The following is a 14,310-nucleotide window of genomic DNA, read 5'->3' as shown; positions in this document are numbered from 1 at the left end:
TGAGCTGGGCAGCCTGTGCCCTGGCCTCCAGGCCCTTCCACATCTCCTGTGGAGATGCCCACGGCCACCAAGACGTCCTGTTGCCTGACCCCAGGCTCTGCCAGAGAAGGGAAACTGACACCCCAAAGGAAGAGGGGATCAGCTGCTTTCTGAGCTCCTTAGTCTGCACACACCACAAACACTGGTTCTCAAAGTGGGTGTCTGGTCCCGGAGCTCCACCATGAACTGTCAGAATGCAAGTTTGGGTCCCCACCGGGACCTACCCTCTGGGACCTACGCTCTGGGACACTGTTTTTGCCATGGCCTGCGAATGATTCAGGCTCACACTAAAGTTTGGGAAGCCCGCCCTACAGGACAAGGAGACCTGCATTGTCACTTGCATTTTACAGCCATGAGTGCTGAGGCTCCCGGATTAGATGCAAATCGGCGGCAGCCACCAGACAGGTCCGCGCAAGGCTGGGCACTCACCAGGCCGTCGCAGGCGCTGATGGCAGCCATGCCACCCTCCAGCTCAGGGTCCTGCACCTCGCCCAGCAGGTGGCAGGCGGGCGCGTGCGTGCGGATGTGCGCGCGCCCCAGGCCGCCTCGCCGGCGCGTCTCGCTCACGAAGCCCGGCGCCAGCAGGTGCGCGTTGGCTGCCAGGTGGAAGCGCAGTGCGCGCCCGCGGAACTGCAGCTCGTAGAAGGCGCGCGCGGCCCGGCGCGCGGTCACGGCCCTCTTGCGCAGTGCGCGCGGCCACAGCTCGTAGGACAGGAAGGCGCCCCCCGCGTCCACGCGCACCGGGTGCACGATGTCCAGCGCTGTCCGGCCCTCGGCCGCTGGCCCTGCAGGGAGAAAACCGTGCAGTGGCCGGGAATCAGAGTGTGGAGCGGCCAAGGTCAGAGTGCGGGCACTCACATCTTCACTGCGCCTCCCACTAGCTCTGCTGTTTCACCTCTCCGTGCCTCGGTTTCTCCACCTCGGTTATGGCAGTAACATCCCTAACAGGTCTCCCAGCTGCCACTACTGCCCTCCTCGGGGGCCCCGCCCTGAAAGCCATCAGATCATGAGCCTCCTCTGCCCCGAACCCCGCAGCGCTCCCACCTCACTCTGAGCTCAGCCTGAAGCTCCACACGGCCAGGCTGCAGAAACCCAGCTCTGCATGCGGAGTGCCCTGCACACACCAGTGCGGTGCCCCCCGCTGAGGGCACCCCCCATTGTCCACGATGACCCCTCAGGACGTTCCTCCAAGAGAATGGTGGGAGAGTCAGGAGGCAGGGCAAGCTGGGGAGACTTTCTGTGTGGCTCTGGGCAAATCTTCCTGGATGGCACCAGTGCAAGCATTTTCCAGACTTCTCAGATAAGAATTTGTAACAAACAAATTGCCAGGCTGGGTCCCAGAAGCACTGAATCAGCATCTCCAGGAAACGGACTCGGAAGCTGCGTTTTGACCCAGAGCCTCCGGGAAGTTGGGAAATTCCCCACTGGCAGTGAACCTGGCTGAACTTCCGACAGCACCTGGAGAGCGGTGAAAAGCTGCTGGTGCCCAGGACCAGTCCAGAGAGCTGACCCCGCACAGGCGGTGTTTTCCGTATTTTTCTAAATGTCCTGGGGATTCTGATGCAGCCACTTCAGGAGTGCCATCTGGAAGGGACGGGGCTGGATAATGGAAGGAGACTTCTTGCTCTGACACCCTAAGGGCATTTGGGATTGCAACCCCACAACTACAGCCAGCAGGTTTGTTTTTTGTTTGTTAGTTGATTGATTTTTTTCGGGGGGGGGGTATTTATTTTGTCTAGCACAAATGTTGAAAACCATTTAATCAGTCATCAATATTTAAAAATTACATGGTCTTGTACAGAAATCTCAATTTTCAGCTTTCCTTGAAAAGTCTTATCCACCCACGTCAGGCCTGGATTCCCAGTCGTCAGAAGTGGTCCTTCCCAGGGCCTGGGCCCCGCCCGCCTGTCTCCACTCCTGCCCTGTTCCCAGTGCTGCCGATCACTATAGGCTGCCTTCTGGCTTCACGCTTATATTTCAGTCAGTGAAGAACCACAGAAATGGGAAAACAAGAGGCCCCATGGTTCCAGAAAAATGCCTCCCACCAGCCTTGTTTGTTCATTTCCATCCCCTGCCTGTGAGGGACGGTGAGGTGCCCCAAAGTCCAGGGCTCCTCACGAGGTGCATAAGACACCATCCTTCCCTCACAATAGAGAAATGGGTTCAGGACCCTCATGATCCTTGGGCCGAGCCCCATGTCAGGGGAGGGGACCCCCACAGATAAACTAGGATGAAGAAGAGCTCCATCAAAGGGGCCACATGTGAGATGTCCCTCGTCATAAAGTCCATGTTTAACCATGAAGATGAGGGAGACATCTTGGTGGTAGACCCCCAGGGAAGTAGGAAAAAGCCAGGAGTGGGGACAAACAGCAGAAAGGTAAGCCTGGCCCACGCATGTGTTTTGTGAAATGAGAGACAATGAACTGACAGTGCATTGTCAAGGTATGGATGGGCTTTGAACGTAGGAAGACAGGGTTCGGGTCCCTACTGGGCCCCTTAATAGTGTAAGGCCCGGAGGGTGTGGGCAGTCACAGCCAGGGCTGCCAAGGCCAGGCTGATGTGGACGGGCGCACCGTGTGCTGGAGGAGCCAGAGCGACGTGGCACACTCCAGGCAACAGCAGTGAGGGTCCCCAGACTCGTGTGAGGGCTTCAGGGAGGTCCATATGTGACTGGGGAATCTGAACCGCTGAGGAGAAATGCACCCCCGAGCTCAAAAAAGTGTCCTTGGGGAGAGACCCATGTCCATGTCCCTGGGACATGCAGTCCTGTTGAGGACCCCTGCTCTAGACCTTGGGCCAACACTACAAGACAAAAATTCAAGGTGAGTTGTAAAGAAGCAGCCTGATAACCTCAAGAACGTGGCAGAGGCCAGTAGAGATGTGCTGCCGGTAAAAGCCAGCCTGCCTGGGTAACGAATGTCAGCTCTGCCACCCACAACTATCCAACGGTGGTTAGATGCCTCCACCACTTAGAGCCTCAGTTTCCCCATCTGTAAAATGGGTATGATAGTCGTACCTACTCTTTTAGGTTGCGTGAGAATTAAATGATTTACTACGTAAGTGCTTAGGAGATGGCACATAGCAAGAGTGAGGTAAGTATAACTGAAAATTAGCAAGAGAAGTTCTACAATATACTTAGCTATTTTCTTAAAACCCTGTTTTATCTCTTTGCCTGATGGCTTAATGAAATGTTTTTTAAATCAAAAAGGGGAAAATTAAGACTAACAGGATGTTACCACTTTTATTGCAGTCATTTTTATGTTGTTTTGTCTGCATTAATTTTTTAAAACAATCAACGTGTATATCGTTTTAAAGTATTTTTAAAGGGGGGCAGAGTGAATTAGAAGGTAAACCACTCTTTTGGTGTCTCCTACAGCTGACCCCTGGTGGGGACCTTGGTGGCTGAAACCAGCACCACCCAGTGCCAGCAGCGAGTATTGCAGGTTCCAGTCTAGAATGGAGCCCGGTGGATCTGGGTGGGGCAGCGCCGATCCTGCAGTGGGCGGGGAGGCAGCAGGGGTCATGGCCCTATCTGTGCTGCTTGGTGAGTGTTAAATACTCTGGGTATCACCTTGGAGTAACAGAACACCCACTTTGTAGCTTCTACCAGAGAAATGCTAGCATGGTGTACCCTCACCTCCCTTTCAAGAACCCGCGTTATGATCCAGCCCTTCAAACGACTCAACCCCCAGCTCATGCCAAAGAGAAAACAACAACCAGGTGAGTGAGTGTGTGAGTGTGTGTGTGTGTGTGTGTGTGTGTGTGACACACGCCCTCTTCCTCGGGTCTGTCTGCACGTGCCTGATATGCACGTATGTGCACTCACACAGAGTTCACATGTGCAATTCAGCATTTTAGTGGGGACATTGCTGGGCCGCAGTCTCAGCAACCGCAAGTCCCTTGGTTTGTCACGTTTTCCTAAAAGTGAGTCCAAGTTGTGCTCTTTGGTCCCAAAGCAGGTCCCATTCAGTGGGCAGAGCCCCCGGGCCGGTCTCCCAGGCAGCGCAAAAGGAAATGACAGAGAGCTCAGGGCCTTGAGTTAGGGCGCAGTATCTATGGGGTTACATATCTATGGGGACACCCACTACAGACACTGCGGCCCAGATGAGATGGGAGGTGCCTACCCAGGGAGGTGCCTACCCTGCCTCCACCCCCAAATGGCAGATTCCAGTGACAGGACTCACCAAGAACTCCTTCATCTTACTGGATCTGCCTGTCAGATTCATAAAAATAACGGCCACCAAGTGGAGGTCACTGCCCAGGGGGCTGAGCAACTGACATTCAGCATGTCCCTTATCCTCACATGCACCTTCCAGGGCAGATGCCTTGATCTCCGTTTGACAAATGGGCAAACTCGAGCCCTGTGGGGCAGGAGGGTGGCCAAGCTCATGGGTCTGGCTTACAATGGAAGTGGGGAGGGCCCTGAGCACTGGGGATGCCGCCATTCCTTCCACAGCTGCCAGGAGACCTGGACCCAAGTGCAGGCTCCTAGGCAGCCCCCTGGGAAAGCACTTCCTGCTCGCGCACCCCCATCACCTGGCTGTGAGCCGCCCCGGAGGGACTCCTTGAATACTGCCTCGCCTGGTTGTTGTGGGGCTGATGAAAACTAGGGCGGCCGGCGCGTACTAAATGCTCATTAAATGCACGCTCCTTCTCGGCGTCCTACACACCGCTGCTCACAAAACTCCCTGCAACACCGCTCATCAGCTACTCCCCTCACCAGCTCCCCGCAAACCTCTGACATCTGGCTTCAGTGTCCCCTGCATTCTGACCCAGACACGTTTCTAGTCTTACAACCACAATGTCTCTAGTGGGGAGCAGGTCTCCCCCATTCCCAGCACGCCGGCCTAATCCAGCCCCCACCCCCTGCACACCCAAAGTTCATCGTCCTCCGGTCCCCGCAAGCTCTGGCCCTTCTCCCCAACGGAGCCTCCCCGACTGCTTCGCCTGCACGCCTGTCCCCGCTGTCCCTCCGGCCTCCCTCAGACCAGGAGCTCCCTGAGCGCAGAACCGGGGGTCCCCTACACCCCCGGCTCCTAAATCTCCATGCCCGCTGCTCGAGACGAGCCAGGAGCTCCGCCGCCAGAGGCTCGTCGGAGGCCGGCCGGGCGGGGCGGGGAAGACACTCCGGCTTCTCGCTCCGCTCCCGCGCCTTCGCACTCGGGGGAGGGGGAGGCAGGAAGTGCAGGGCCGCGCGAGACCGGACCCCGCGCCCAGGGCCCGCCGGCAGTTCCGAGGCGGTGGGCTGGCGGCTGGCGGCGCGGTTGGGGGGTCGAGCGGAACTGCGACCCGGGTCCTCGCCGGCAGCGCCCTGCGGCCAGCTTTCCAGACCAGGCGCACGGAGGAGGGTGAGAACCGACCCTTTTGCATATAGACCGCGCTCCGTCCCGCCTCTCGGACGAGAGACCCCGGGAGGGACGCGCGCTGCTGCGCCCGAGGTGGGGACACTGGAGCTCAAAGAGCAGAGGGACTTCCTCCCGGCCACAGGCAGAACCTATGGCGGAGTGGGGTTCTGGGGGGTCCCAGACCCCACTCCGGTCCTTACACCCGGGGAGCGGCGGGCACCGGGTCCGCAGAGAGAGGGGCCGAGCCGAGGCTAGGGATCGGGGCGGCCACCCACCTGGTGCGAATCCGGGGGCGCCGGGCGCCAGCGCGCAGAGCAGCAGAAGCAGGGGGCGCAGCGGCGCGGGGCTACAGGAGTCGCGGGGGCCCGGGCCGGGCATGCCGGCCACTCCGCGCGCTCGTCCGCGCGTCCACTCCTGCCGGGTCCTGGATCTGGCTCAGGACATGCCCGGCCGCGCGCGTGCTGTTCCCGGTCCCGGCTGGACTCGGCCCGCGCGCAACAAAGGCTGCAGGGCCCGCCCCCCAGCCGCCGCGGAGGCGAAGAAAAGACCGGGGAGCGAGAAGGGGCGAAAGAAAGAAAGGAGGGAGGTGGGAGGGAGAGGAGGGGCGCGTCCGCCGGCCCCCGCCCCGCCCCAGGCTCCTGCTCCCGCCCCGGCCGGCCGCGCCCCTCCCGCCGGCCTCTCCGGGCCCTCCGGCCTCTCCCTCCCGGCCTCACCACAGCTCCCTGGGCAGCGCGCGGGCAGCACCAGGACTGATACCCGACCCCACGCTGGGCCAAAGGGCGCCCTCTGGCGGTGGAGCCGAGCGGGCTTTCCCGGCCTGGGACCTCCGAAACACCCCCAAAGAATCTGGAATTTCTGGAATTCCTGCCTCGACCCCGAACTATGCTCCAGGAGACGCCCCTCGGTGTGCGCCCTGGCCCGGCAGGCCTGCCCCTTCTAGGAAAGGGACGCGGAGGCCTCCCGAGGGTCCGGGATTTCACAGCCGGGCAGTAGGGACTCCAGGGTCCCAAGGTGGGAGAGAGGCCTGGCCCTGCCCCAGTGGGCAGCCATTTCCCACACAAGGCGGGTCCGCAGTTCTTCGTCCGCAAGCGTCTGTCTGCGTGGAGCGAGGCTGGCGCCCACAGACTCTCAGCAGGGCCCCCTGGGAGCCTGGAGGCTGGCCATCACCTTCCTCACATCCCAGGCCAGCCTCAGCCTCAAACCCTGGCCATCTGTCCTGTCCTTCCCCGGCCCAGCCCTGCCTCTGGCTTCCTGCTCCCTTCCCCCATGCTCTCAGGAGCGCCTCCAAGGAACACTCACCCTCCACCTCCTGCCTTCACAAAACCTGGCCCTGCCTGGGGGACCCCTCTGTTGCTCCTCAGGACTGCCGGACCGCACTGACGCTTGGCAGGCCTCGGCAGCCCCTGCCCTCTGACGCCCACAGACATTCTCGTTGTCCAAGCTCCCATGCATTTGCCCTGGTTCCTGGAAGCCCCACCCAGAGCCCTGCTGCCCTCCTGGGGACCCATGGAGTACACGGCCACTCAGTTCCTTGGCCTCCGCCTCTCCAGTGGCCTTTCAGTCCACCTCAGCCACCAACTCTCGGGCCCAGCCTAGGCAGTGGTGTCCCCAGTCGCCCCACCTCTGAAATCTGAAAATCAGATGCCCCGCTCTCAGACCCGACCCTGCTGTCTTTCCTGCAGCACTCTGCAAACCCTCACAATCACACCATGTGTTTTTCTTCCTCCAGTTCCTTGTCAGCTTCCTCCTCTCACCACCTCCCAGCCCCTCCAGGCTTCACCTGCTCCCCTCCCTGGCCCCTCCGGAGCCACCTTCCATTTCTCCCTGCTCCTAGCAGCAGCTGGCCTTCCAGCCCAGTGATGGACAATTCAGACCCCCACATCCTGCCACACACACCTCCACCTGTTCACCAGGCATCTGGAAGTGGCAGCCACGAATTTCCCTCCCTCTGGATACAATGAAGCAGCACCCACCCGCCAGCAATCAGAGATTGATGCTTTCACCAGGGCTCTGCCCACCCCCCCACCACCTCCCCAAGGACTCTGCTGTAGGTGCCCCCCTCTTTCTTGCCTTGGTCTCTCCTGGCTCCTGACCCTCAGTCTAAAAGCATCCTGGTCTCCCTCCTGTGAAAAGTACTGACAATACCCCTCCATGGACAGGTGGTCCCTCTACTTCCCACCGCACACGGACACAGGCAGCCAGCCACGAACCCACTAACGTGCACACTGTGCGTTCCCACAAAAACAGGCCAAACTAAGGAGTGCTGTTGGAAGTGAGGATAGTGGTTCCCCTGGGGGTGGGGGGGGGGCTCATGGGGCCTGAGGGGCTTCTGCGGATGCGGCGTCTTGATGTGGGTGCCGGTTACTTGGGTGTGTTCACTAAGCTCTGCACTCATGATACGTGGGCATGTGTATGTGGAGATCACATTGCACATCCAAGTTCTGTTCTGTTTTGAAAACCTAGGGTGATGCGAGGGAGACAGGAGTAGAAGGGCTTGGTGACATAGACAGGACGGTCGGGAGGACTTCTCTGAGGAAGTGACATTCCACCTGAGACCCTGGGTGAGAGTCCCTCTCGGGGCATGCTGGGGGAAAGCACTCCAGCAGAGAGCCTGGCAAGTGCTACGTCCTCGAGGGAGGACAAAGCTTGGTGTCCCAGAGGGACAGCAGAGGCCCGTGCGGGTGGAGCCCGGCCAGAGTGGGGTGGGGGTTAGTGGGCTACTAGATGAGGTCAGAGAGGGGAGCAGGCGTCAGGTGAGGCAAGGCCTCATGGTCAGGTAAGGAGAGAGGACTTTATTCTAAATGGGATAGGGTGGCATGGAGGGTTTTAATCAGGGCTATGCTGTGGTCTGACTCCCCTTCTGACTGCTGAGGGGAGAAGAGGTCCTGGGCTGAAGTGTCCCACAAGTCACTCATGAATGAATGAAGACAGGACACACACAGAGAACTCTCAGTGTGAGAACTGCAGGGACGTTTCAGACCCTTTTACAGGGGAGAACACGGAGACCAGAGAGGGCAAGTCACTTGCCCAAAATCACACAGCAAGTCAGTGGCCAGGGGACTGAGACTAGAATTCAGTTCCACCTGATACTCACCAACTATTAGTGGAGTGGTTTAACCAGTTGAAAGTCCTCACTTGTAAGGGTATGGCAAATTATGCTTTTTCTAATCCTACATGTTTTTGTTTTTGTTTTTCCTATAAAGTAGAGAAAACTGGGAACTATAGTTCCTGTTGGAAAAGCTATAATTAGAAAAACTATAATTAGAAAATTATAGTTCCTATTAATAAATCTCTACTTTTTCGTTTTCGTGGGGACAGGCTTGAAATAACGTCCCTTCCCACACCGAGGTGCTATCAGTCTATAGGACAAATGTCTTCCCCTTTCAGTGTTGTGTGTGAGCAAACGCTATGCCGTATTTTCTCTCCTTTTTTTTTAATTGAAGTTCATAAACTTTACAATTGTTAGTAAAGTTACATAGATTTCAGGTGTACAATTCTGTAATACATCATCTATATCTTACATGTGTGTTCACCACCCAGAGTCAGTTCTCTTTCCACCACCATGTATTAGACCCATTTACCCTCTTCAAAAGCTCCCCCCCTTACCCTCTGGTAACCCCTAAACTATTGTCTGTGTCTATGAGTTTTTGTTTCTCACTTGTTTGTCTTGTTCTTTTGTTGTTTTTGGTTTATATACCACATATCAGTGAAATCATATGGTTCTCTGCTTTTTCTGTCTGACTTATTTCACTTAGCATTATCTCAAGATCCTTCCATGTTGTCACAAATGGTACTATTTCATCTCTTACCGCCGAATAGTATTCTATTGTGTACATATACCACACTTTACCCGTTCATCTATGGAAGGGCATTTTGGTTGTTTCCATGTCTTGGCCACTATAAATAAAGCTGCAATGAACACTGGAGCACATATGTCTTTATGGATAAATGTTTTCAGATTTTTTGGGTAGATTCCCAGGAGAGGGATTGCTGGGTCATATGGCAATTCTATTCGTAATTTTTGAGGAACCTCCACACTGCCTTCCATAACGGCTGCACCAGTCTGCATTCCCACCAACAGTGTACGAGGGTTCCTTTTTCTCCACAGCCTCTCCAACACTTGTTACTATTTGTCTTGTTGATGATAGCCATTCTGACTGGGGTGAGGTGATATCTCATTGTGGTTTTTATTTGCATTTCTCTGATGATTAGTGATGTTGAGCATTTTTTTCATATGTCTATTTGCCATTTGTATGTCCCCTTTGGAGAAATGTCTCTTCAGGTCCTCTGCCCATTTTTCAATTGGGTTGTTTGTTTTTTTGTTGTTCAGTTTCATGAGTTCCTTGTAAATTTTGGATATTAGCCCCTTATCAGAGGCACTGTTTGCAAAAAACTTCTCCCATTCAGTTGGTTGCCTCTTTATTTTGTCCATGGTTTCTTTTGCTGTGCAGAAGCTTTTAAGTTTGATATAGTCCCATTCGTTTATTTTAGCTTTTACTTCCCTTGCCTTTGGAGTCAAATTCATAAAATGCTCTTTGAACCCAAGGTCCATAAGTTTAGTACCGATGTTTTCTTCTATGCAGTTTATTGTTTCAGGTCTTATGCTTAGGTCTTTGATCCATTTTGAATTAATTTTGGTACATGGTGACAAATAGCAGTCCAGTTTCATTCTTTTGCACGTAGGTTTCCAATTCTCCCAGAACCATTTATTGAAGAGGCTTTCTTTTCTCCATTGTATGTTTTTTTTTCTTCTTTGTCAAAAATTATCTGTCCATATTTATGTGGTTTTATTTCTGTGTTCTCACTTCTATTCCATTGGCTTGTGTGTCTCTTTTAATGCCAATACCATGCTGTTTTGATTATTGTAGCCCAGTAGTACAAGCTAAAGTCAGGAAGTGTGATACCTCCAGCATTGTTCTTTTTTCTTAAGATTGCTTTGGCTATTCGGGGTCTTTTTGTGGTTCCATAAAATCTGATGATTTTTTGTTCTATTTCTTAAAAAAATGCCATTGGGATTTTGATGGGGATTGCGTTAAATCTGTATATTGCTTTGGGTAATAAACGGCGAATTTAACTACGTTGATTCTTCCAATCCATGAGCACGGAATGTCTTTGCATTGCTTTGTGCTACATGGTATTTTCAATTGATCTCAGAGCTTTAGCTTTCGAATCATCTTCTATTGTCTGAACAATAAGGCATGGCTGCGTAGAACCACCGTCCGGCCCTAGAAAAACGCCAGGAACCTCAAAGCCACACGGGGCCGAGAAGCCCCCTTTTCAGCCGTGCTCTGGTCTCCAGTCTTCTCTGAATGGACGCAGGACATTCCTGCGTGTGCGTCGGGCACGCGGGTGTCGGGACAGCCTAGGTCCGCGCCACAGGCGTGTGCTTCGCCAGGGATCTCTGGGTGAACGGGCTGTTCCCGCTGGCGTCCGGCCTCGGCGGGGTCTGGGACCTCCTGCGCCCGCCGCTGCCCCGCTGACCGCTAGAGGGCCGTTTGTGCTTTCACCGAACAGTACGTTTGTGCGCACAGAACCAGGCATGGAACGCGCATTTGGAAGCAGTGAAAAACTTGACTCAAAGCAATTATGAAAAAAAAAAAAAAAGTGATGCAAAAAGTCAGTTTCAGTGCAGGTTAAAATAATCTTACCCCTTTGAAGTGAGCTAGGAGCGGCGCGTTTCCTGACTGCCCGGCTAGCTCAGTCGGTAGAGCATGGGACTCTTAATCCCAGGGTCGTGGGTTCGAGCCCCACGTTGGGCGGGTCGTTCACTTTTGTTTTTCCAGTCGCATCTTCGGTCTCGTCAGCGGTAACCATTTTTTACCAGCTTCGGTTCTCGTCAATGGTAATAACGGACTTCAATCTGCAGTCTATTTTCAAACAACACAGGACAGAAAAACTACTAAAATTGAACAGATTAAAAGAGGGAACCATGCAACTATAAGGCGATTTCATCTTATAAATACACAGTTAAAGGCTATCTGGTATAGAGAAATATTTGTCACCGAGTGGTCTATTGAAGGGCAGTGGAGTGCCAAAGGTCAGGGAATAAGAAGACAGGAAAAATAGTGAAATCGTGGCGTTCGTAAATATTGCTGAAGTGATCTCTGTCAAAACGTTTGAAATGTGTTTTTAACTTAATCCTGTGCGGTATTGAAGGTTAGTTTGGAGGTCAGCTCTACTTCACAGGATTCACTGTGCATATTAATTTCACATTTGTAAATGCCTTTAAGTAAAGGCTAGTGATTCTTATGGGCTGTTTAAACCACTGTAATATTGTGTTAGTTAGCTTGTCAGGTGGCTCTTGTGAACAGAACCTTAGGACTTTTTTATCCTTTGTTTTCCCTGAGTTAGTAATTCAAACGGAAGAATTTTCCCTTGGCCATTTTTGTCTTAAAACATATCTCAAAACAAGTAATTATATTTTCCTAAAAGAACTCAATTTCTTAGGGCAAAACTTTGCTTTTATGTTAACACCTGCAAATTCTTTCCTTGTCTTATTTTCCATCATTCTCAGTAATTGTCAAGCATGCTCTACAATTACCGTATGTTATTATCATCAATTCAAACACAATTTTAGACTTTGGAAGAAAGACATGGAAATTTTCAGCATCAAAAATGAAGATCCCTAAATACCCCTATTACAGAGCAGTACTTCATTGCTAGGTGATGGGAGGTGAAGTAGGAACTTTCTGAAGGCAACCCATGGCAGAGACGCCAGCTGGTGAGAAGTCAGTGAAGATATCACATATCCATTTCACGTTGAAGAGCAGCATTCTGGGTTGAATCGTGTCCTCTTACAATTCATATGTAGGATTCCTAACCTCTAGGGCTTCAGAATGTGACCTTATTTGGAAATAAGGTTGTTGCAAATGTAATTAGGTAGATGTGGTCATAGTGGCGTAGAATGGGCTCTGAATCCAGTTTGACTGTTGTCTTTATATAAAGGGGAAATTTGGAGACAGACACACAGGAGAGAGCCATGTGAAGATGAAGGCAGTGATTGGGGTGATGCTTCTACAAGCCAAGGAAACCGGAGATTGCTAGCAACCACGGGAAGTGGGGAGAGGCACGGAACAGCTTCTGCCTCACAGTGGTCAGATGGAACCAACCCTGCCAACACCTTGACTTTGGACTTCTAGTCTTCAGAATTGTGAGGCAATACATTTGTTGTGTAAGCCACTCAGTTTGTGGAACTCTGTTATGATAGCCCCAGAAAACAGATCTTGTTACCGGTGCTGGGTTCCTTGCCCCTCTCAGGATAGAAATCAAGAGAGTGGGTGAAATAGTTTTGCAGAGAGAAAGGTTTATTAAAGCGAAAGCTTGATGCACCAAGGGAGTGGACTCTAAAAGAGAATGGATGTGGCTCTTGGGGTTGGGAGCCACCCCTTCCTCTCTCTCCCTCCCCCCTAAAGTTTGTTGAGGTGGGTCCTTTCCTGCGCCTGTGCAGTATTACCTACATGCGCTACTTCATCGCATGTTTCATCTTAAATCTCCGCCTAAGGGTTTTTTTTTTAATGTGCTAATGCGGAAAAGTTAACTATACACAGCTCTTTTAATTAATGTGCATGTGCTACTTGAGAAACTTTCCCTGGGCCGCTCATCTCTCCTGCGATTTTGGTTTTGTCCTCTCCTTGTTTCTTGTTGGCTGTCCTTGTGGCTCAAGGATTTTCTCTTCAGCTGCAGGCTGGGCATGTGACCACCCTACGTGATCACCAACTACAATATAATCAGTGTTCTATTGGGTGGCAATTTTGATTGTAATGTTCTTATACCTTACATTAAGTAACTGTTATCTCCATTTCATTGAATTTCAAAAGCCTTGGGAAAAGCTCTGGTTTTGTTTCAATGTTGGGGGAATGGGGGGGTAAGGGACTAAGGTGGGAAAGAAACTTTTCACTGTCTTCATTTTTATATTTTTAAAATTATGGATTATTGAATTTGAATTATTTTGTGTTCAAAAGAAGAAGCGTACGGGGCAGTTTTGGTGCGGTGGGTGGGCTCACAGAGGCCCTTGCCTCTTCCGTTGATACTCTGCGGACTAGGACAGACGAGATGGTGTGTAGACAACTGGAATGAGGGTTCTTTGTGGGTGTTCAAAGAAGGGCTTGTGTTAGGAGGAAGACTGAAGGAGAAATAGGAGTCGGAGAAATGGAGAGAGGTCTGCAAGTAGTGGGGTGCACAGCAGTTTGGGGAGTTTAGGAAAGCCACGGAGACAAGCTGAAGGCCTGGGGGGATGCTGAGGGCCTTTGGTGGAATGACTTTGAGGCTTGTCCTCCTTCACGTTTGTCGAGCGAGGAATTCACTGTTAGGCACGCAGCCTTTTTGTGCAATTCTCACAGTAAGTCGAGTCGGCGGCTGAGCAAACTAAGGCCTTTTGAACAGGAGGACGACGTGAAGACAGTCGTTCACGATGTGTGTACATTCAGTAATAGCTCTCAGAAACTTGACAAAAGTTTCTGCGCAAGTGGGGCGGCGGGCGCCCGCCTCGCAGGACGTTATGCAGCTGGGCCCACCGAGAGGGCAGGTAGCGCGCCGTCGTCTCCTGCCTCCCGCCGGGTGGGCTCTTCAAGCCACGCGGGCCGGCAGTAAGCGCGCAGATTGTGGCCGGACCGCGGGCCCCAACGCTGCCACACGCACGCGGATACCCCTAGAGATGCCGTCGGAAGTATTGCAAGTGTTCAGACGCATCTTTCCTCGTAGGCCTTGCATGCCACATCCTGGTGGCCCGTGTCGCCCGTGGGGCTGCACACTGGGTCTTTCCAGCTCTTTATCGCTGGCGAGGGACCGCCTCCAGCACCGCGCCCCAACACTGCCCCCAATCAATCGGGGTTTCACCAACCCCGGTTGCGGGGCCGGGGGATAAGGGCTGGGGGATGGGAGGACCCCTCCCCGCCCGCGCACCGGCTGGAACTACTACTCCCAGCGT

At 53.2% G+C, this 14,310-nt stretch overlaps 1 protein-coding gene, 1 long non-coding RNA gene and 1 other non-coding gene across 3 annotated transcripts in view; 2 read left to right on the top strand and 1 right to left on the bottom strand.

Annotated features, from left to right (window-relative positions):
- The window catches only part of ADAMTS7 (ADAM metallopeptidase with thrombospondin type 1 motif 7), a 28,352-nt gene extending 21,629 nt beyond the window's left edge, over window positions 1-6,723 (bottom strand). Inside the window, exons 1-2 of the mRNA XM_019751242.2 lie at window positions 5,660-6,723; window positions 469-824 (exon numbers count right to left, since the gene is read on the bottom strand). Coding sequence (XP_019606801.2) covers window positions 469-824; window positions 5,660-5,762 — 459 coding nt within the window. The 5' untranslated portion in view covers window positions 5,763-6,723. The remainder of the gene's footprint in view (window positions 1-468; window positions 825-5,659) is intronic.
- On the top strand, window positions 821-13,128 carry LOC109457951 (uncharacterized). Its single transcript, XR_012491088.1, has 4 exons — window positions 821-1,716; window positions 3,416-3,583; window positions 3,689-3,759; window positions 12,330-13,128. It is a non-coding gene; the product is annotated as an uncharacterized LOC109457951 (long non-coding RNA).
- Window positions 11,071-11,143, top strand: TRNAK-CUU (transfer RNA lysine (anticodon CUU)). The gene has a single exon. It is a non-coding gene; the product is annotated as a tRNA-Lys (tRNA).
- Window positions 13,129-14,310: the final 1,182 nt, after the last annotated feature.

The sequence above is a fragment of the Rhinolophus sinicus genome, linkage group LG13 (assembly GCF_036562045.2).
Source record: "Rhinolophus sinicus isolate RSC01 linkage group LG13, ASM3656204v1, whole genome shotgun sequence".
Taxonomy (NCBI): Eukaryota; Metazoa; Chordata; class Mammalia; order Chiroptera; family Rhinolophidae; genus Rhinolophus; species Rhinolophus sinicus.
The sequence above is the reverse complement of the archived record's forward strand: the minus strand, read 5'-3'. Positions and strand labels throughout refer to the sequence as shown.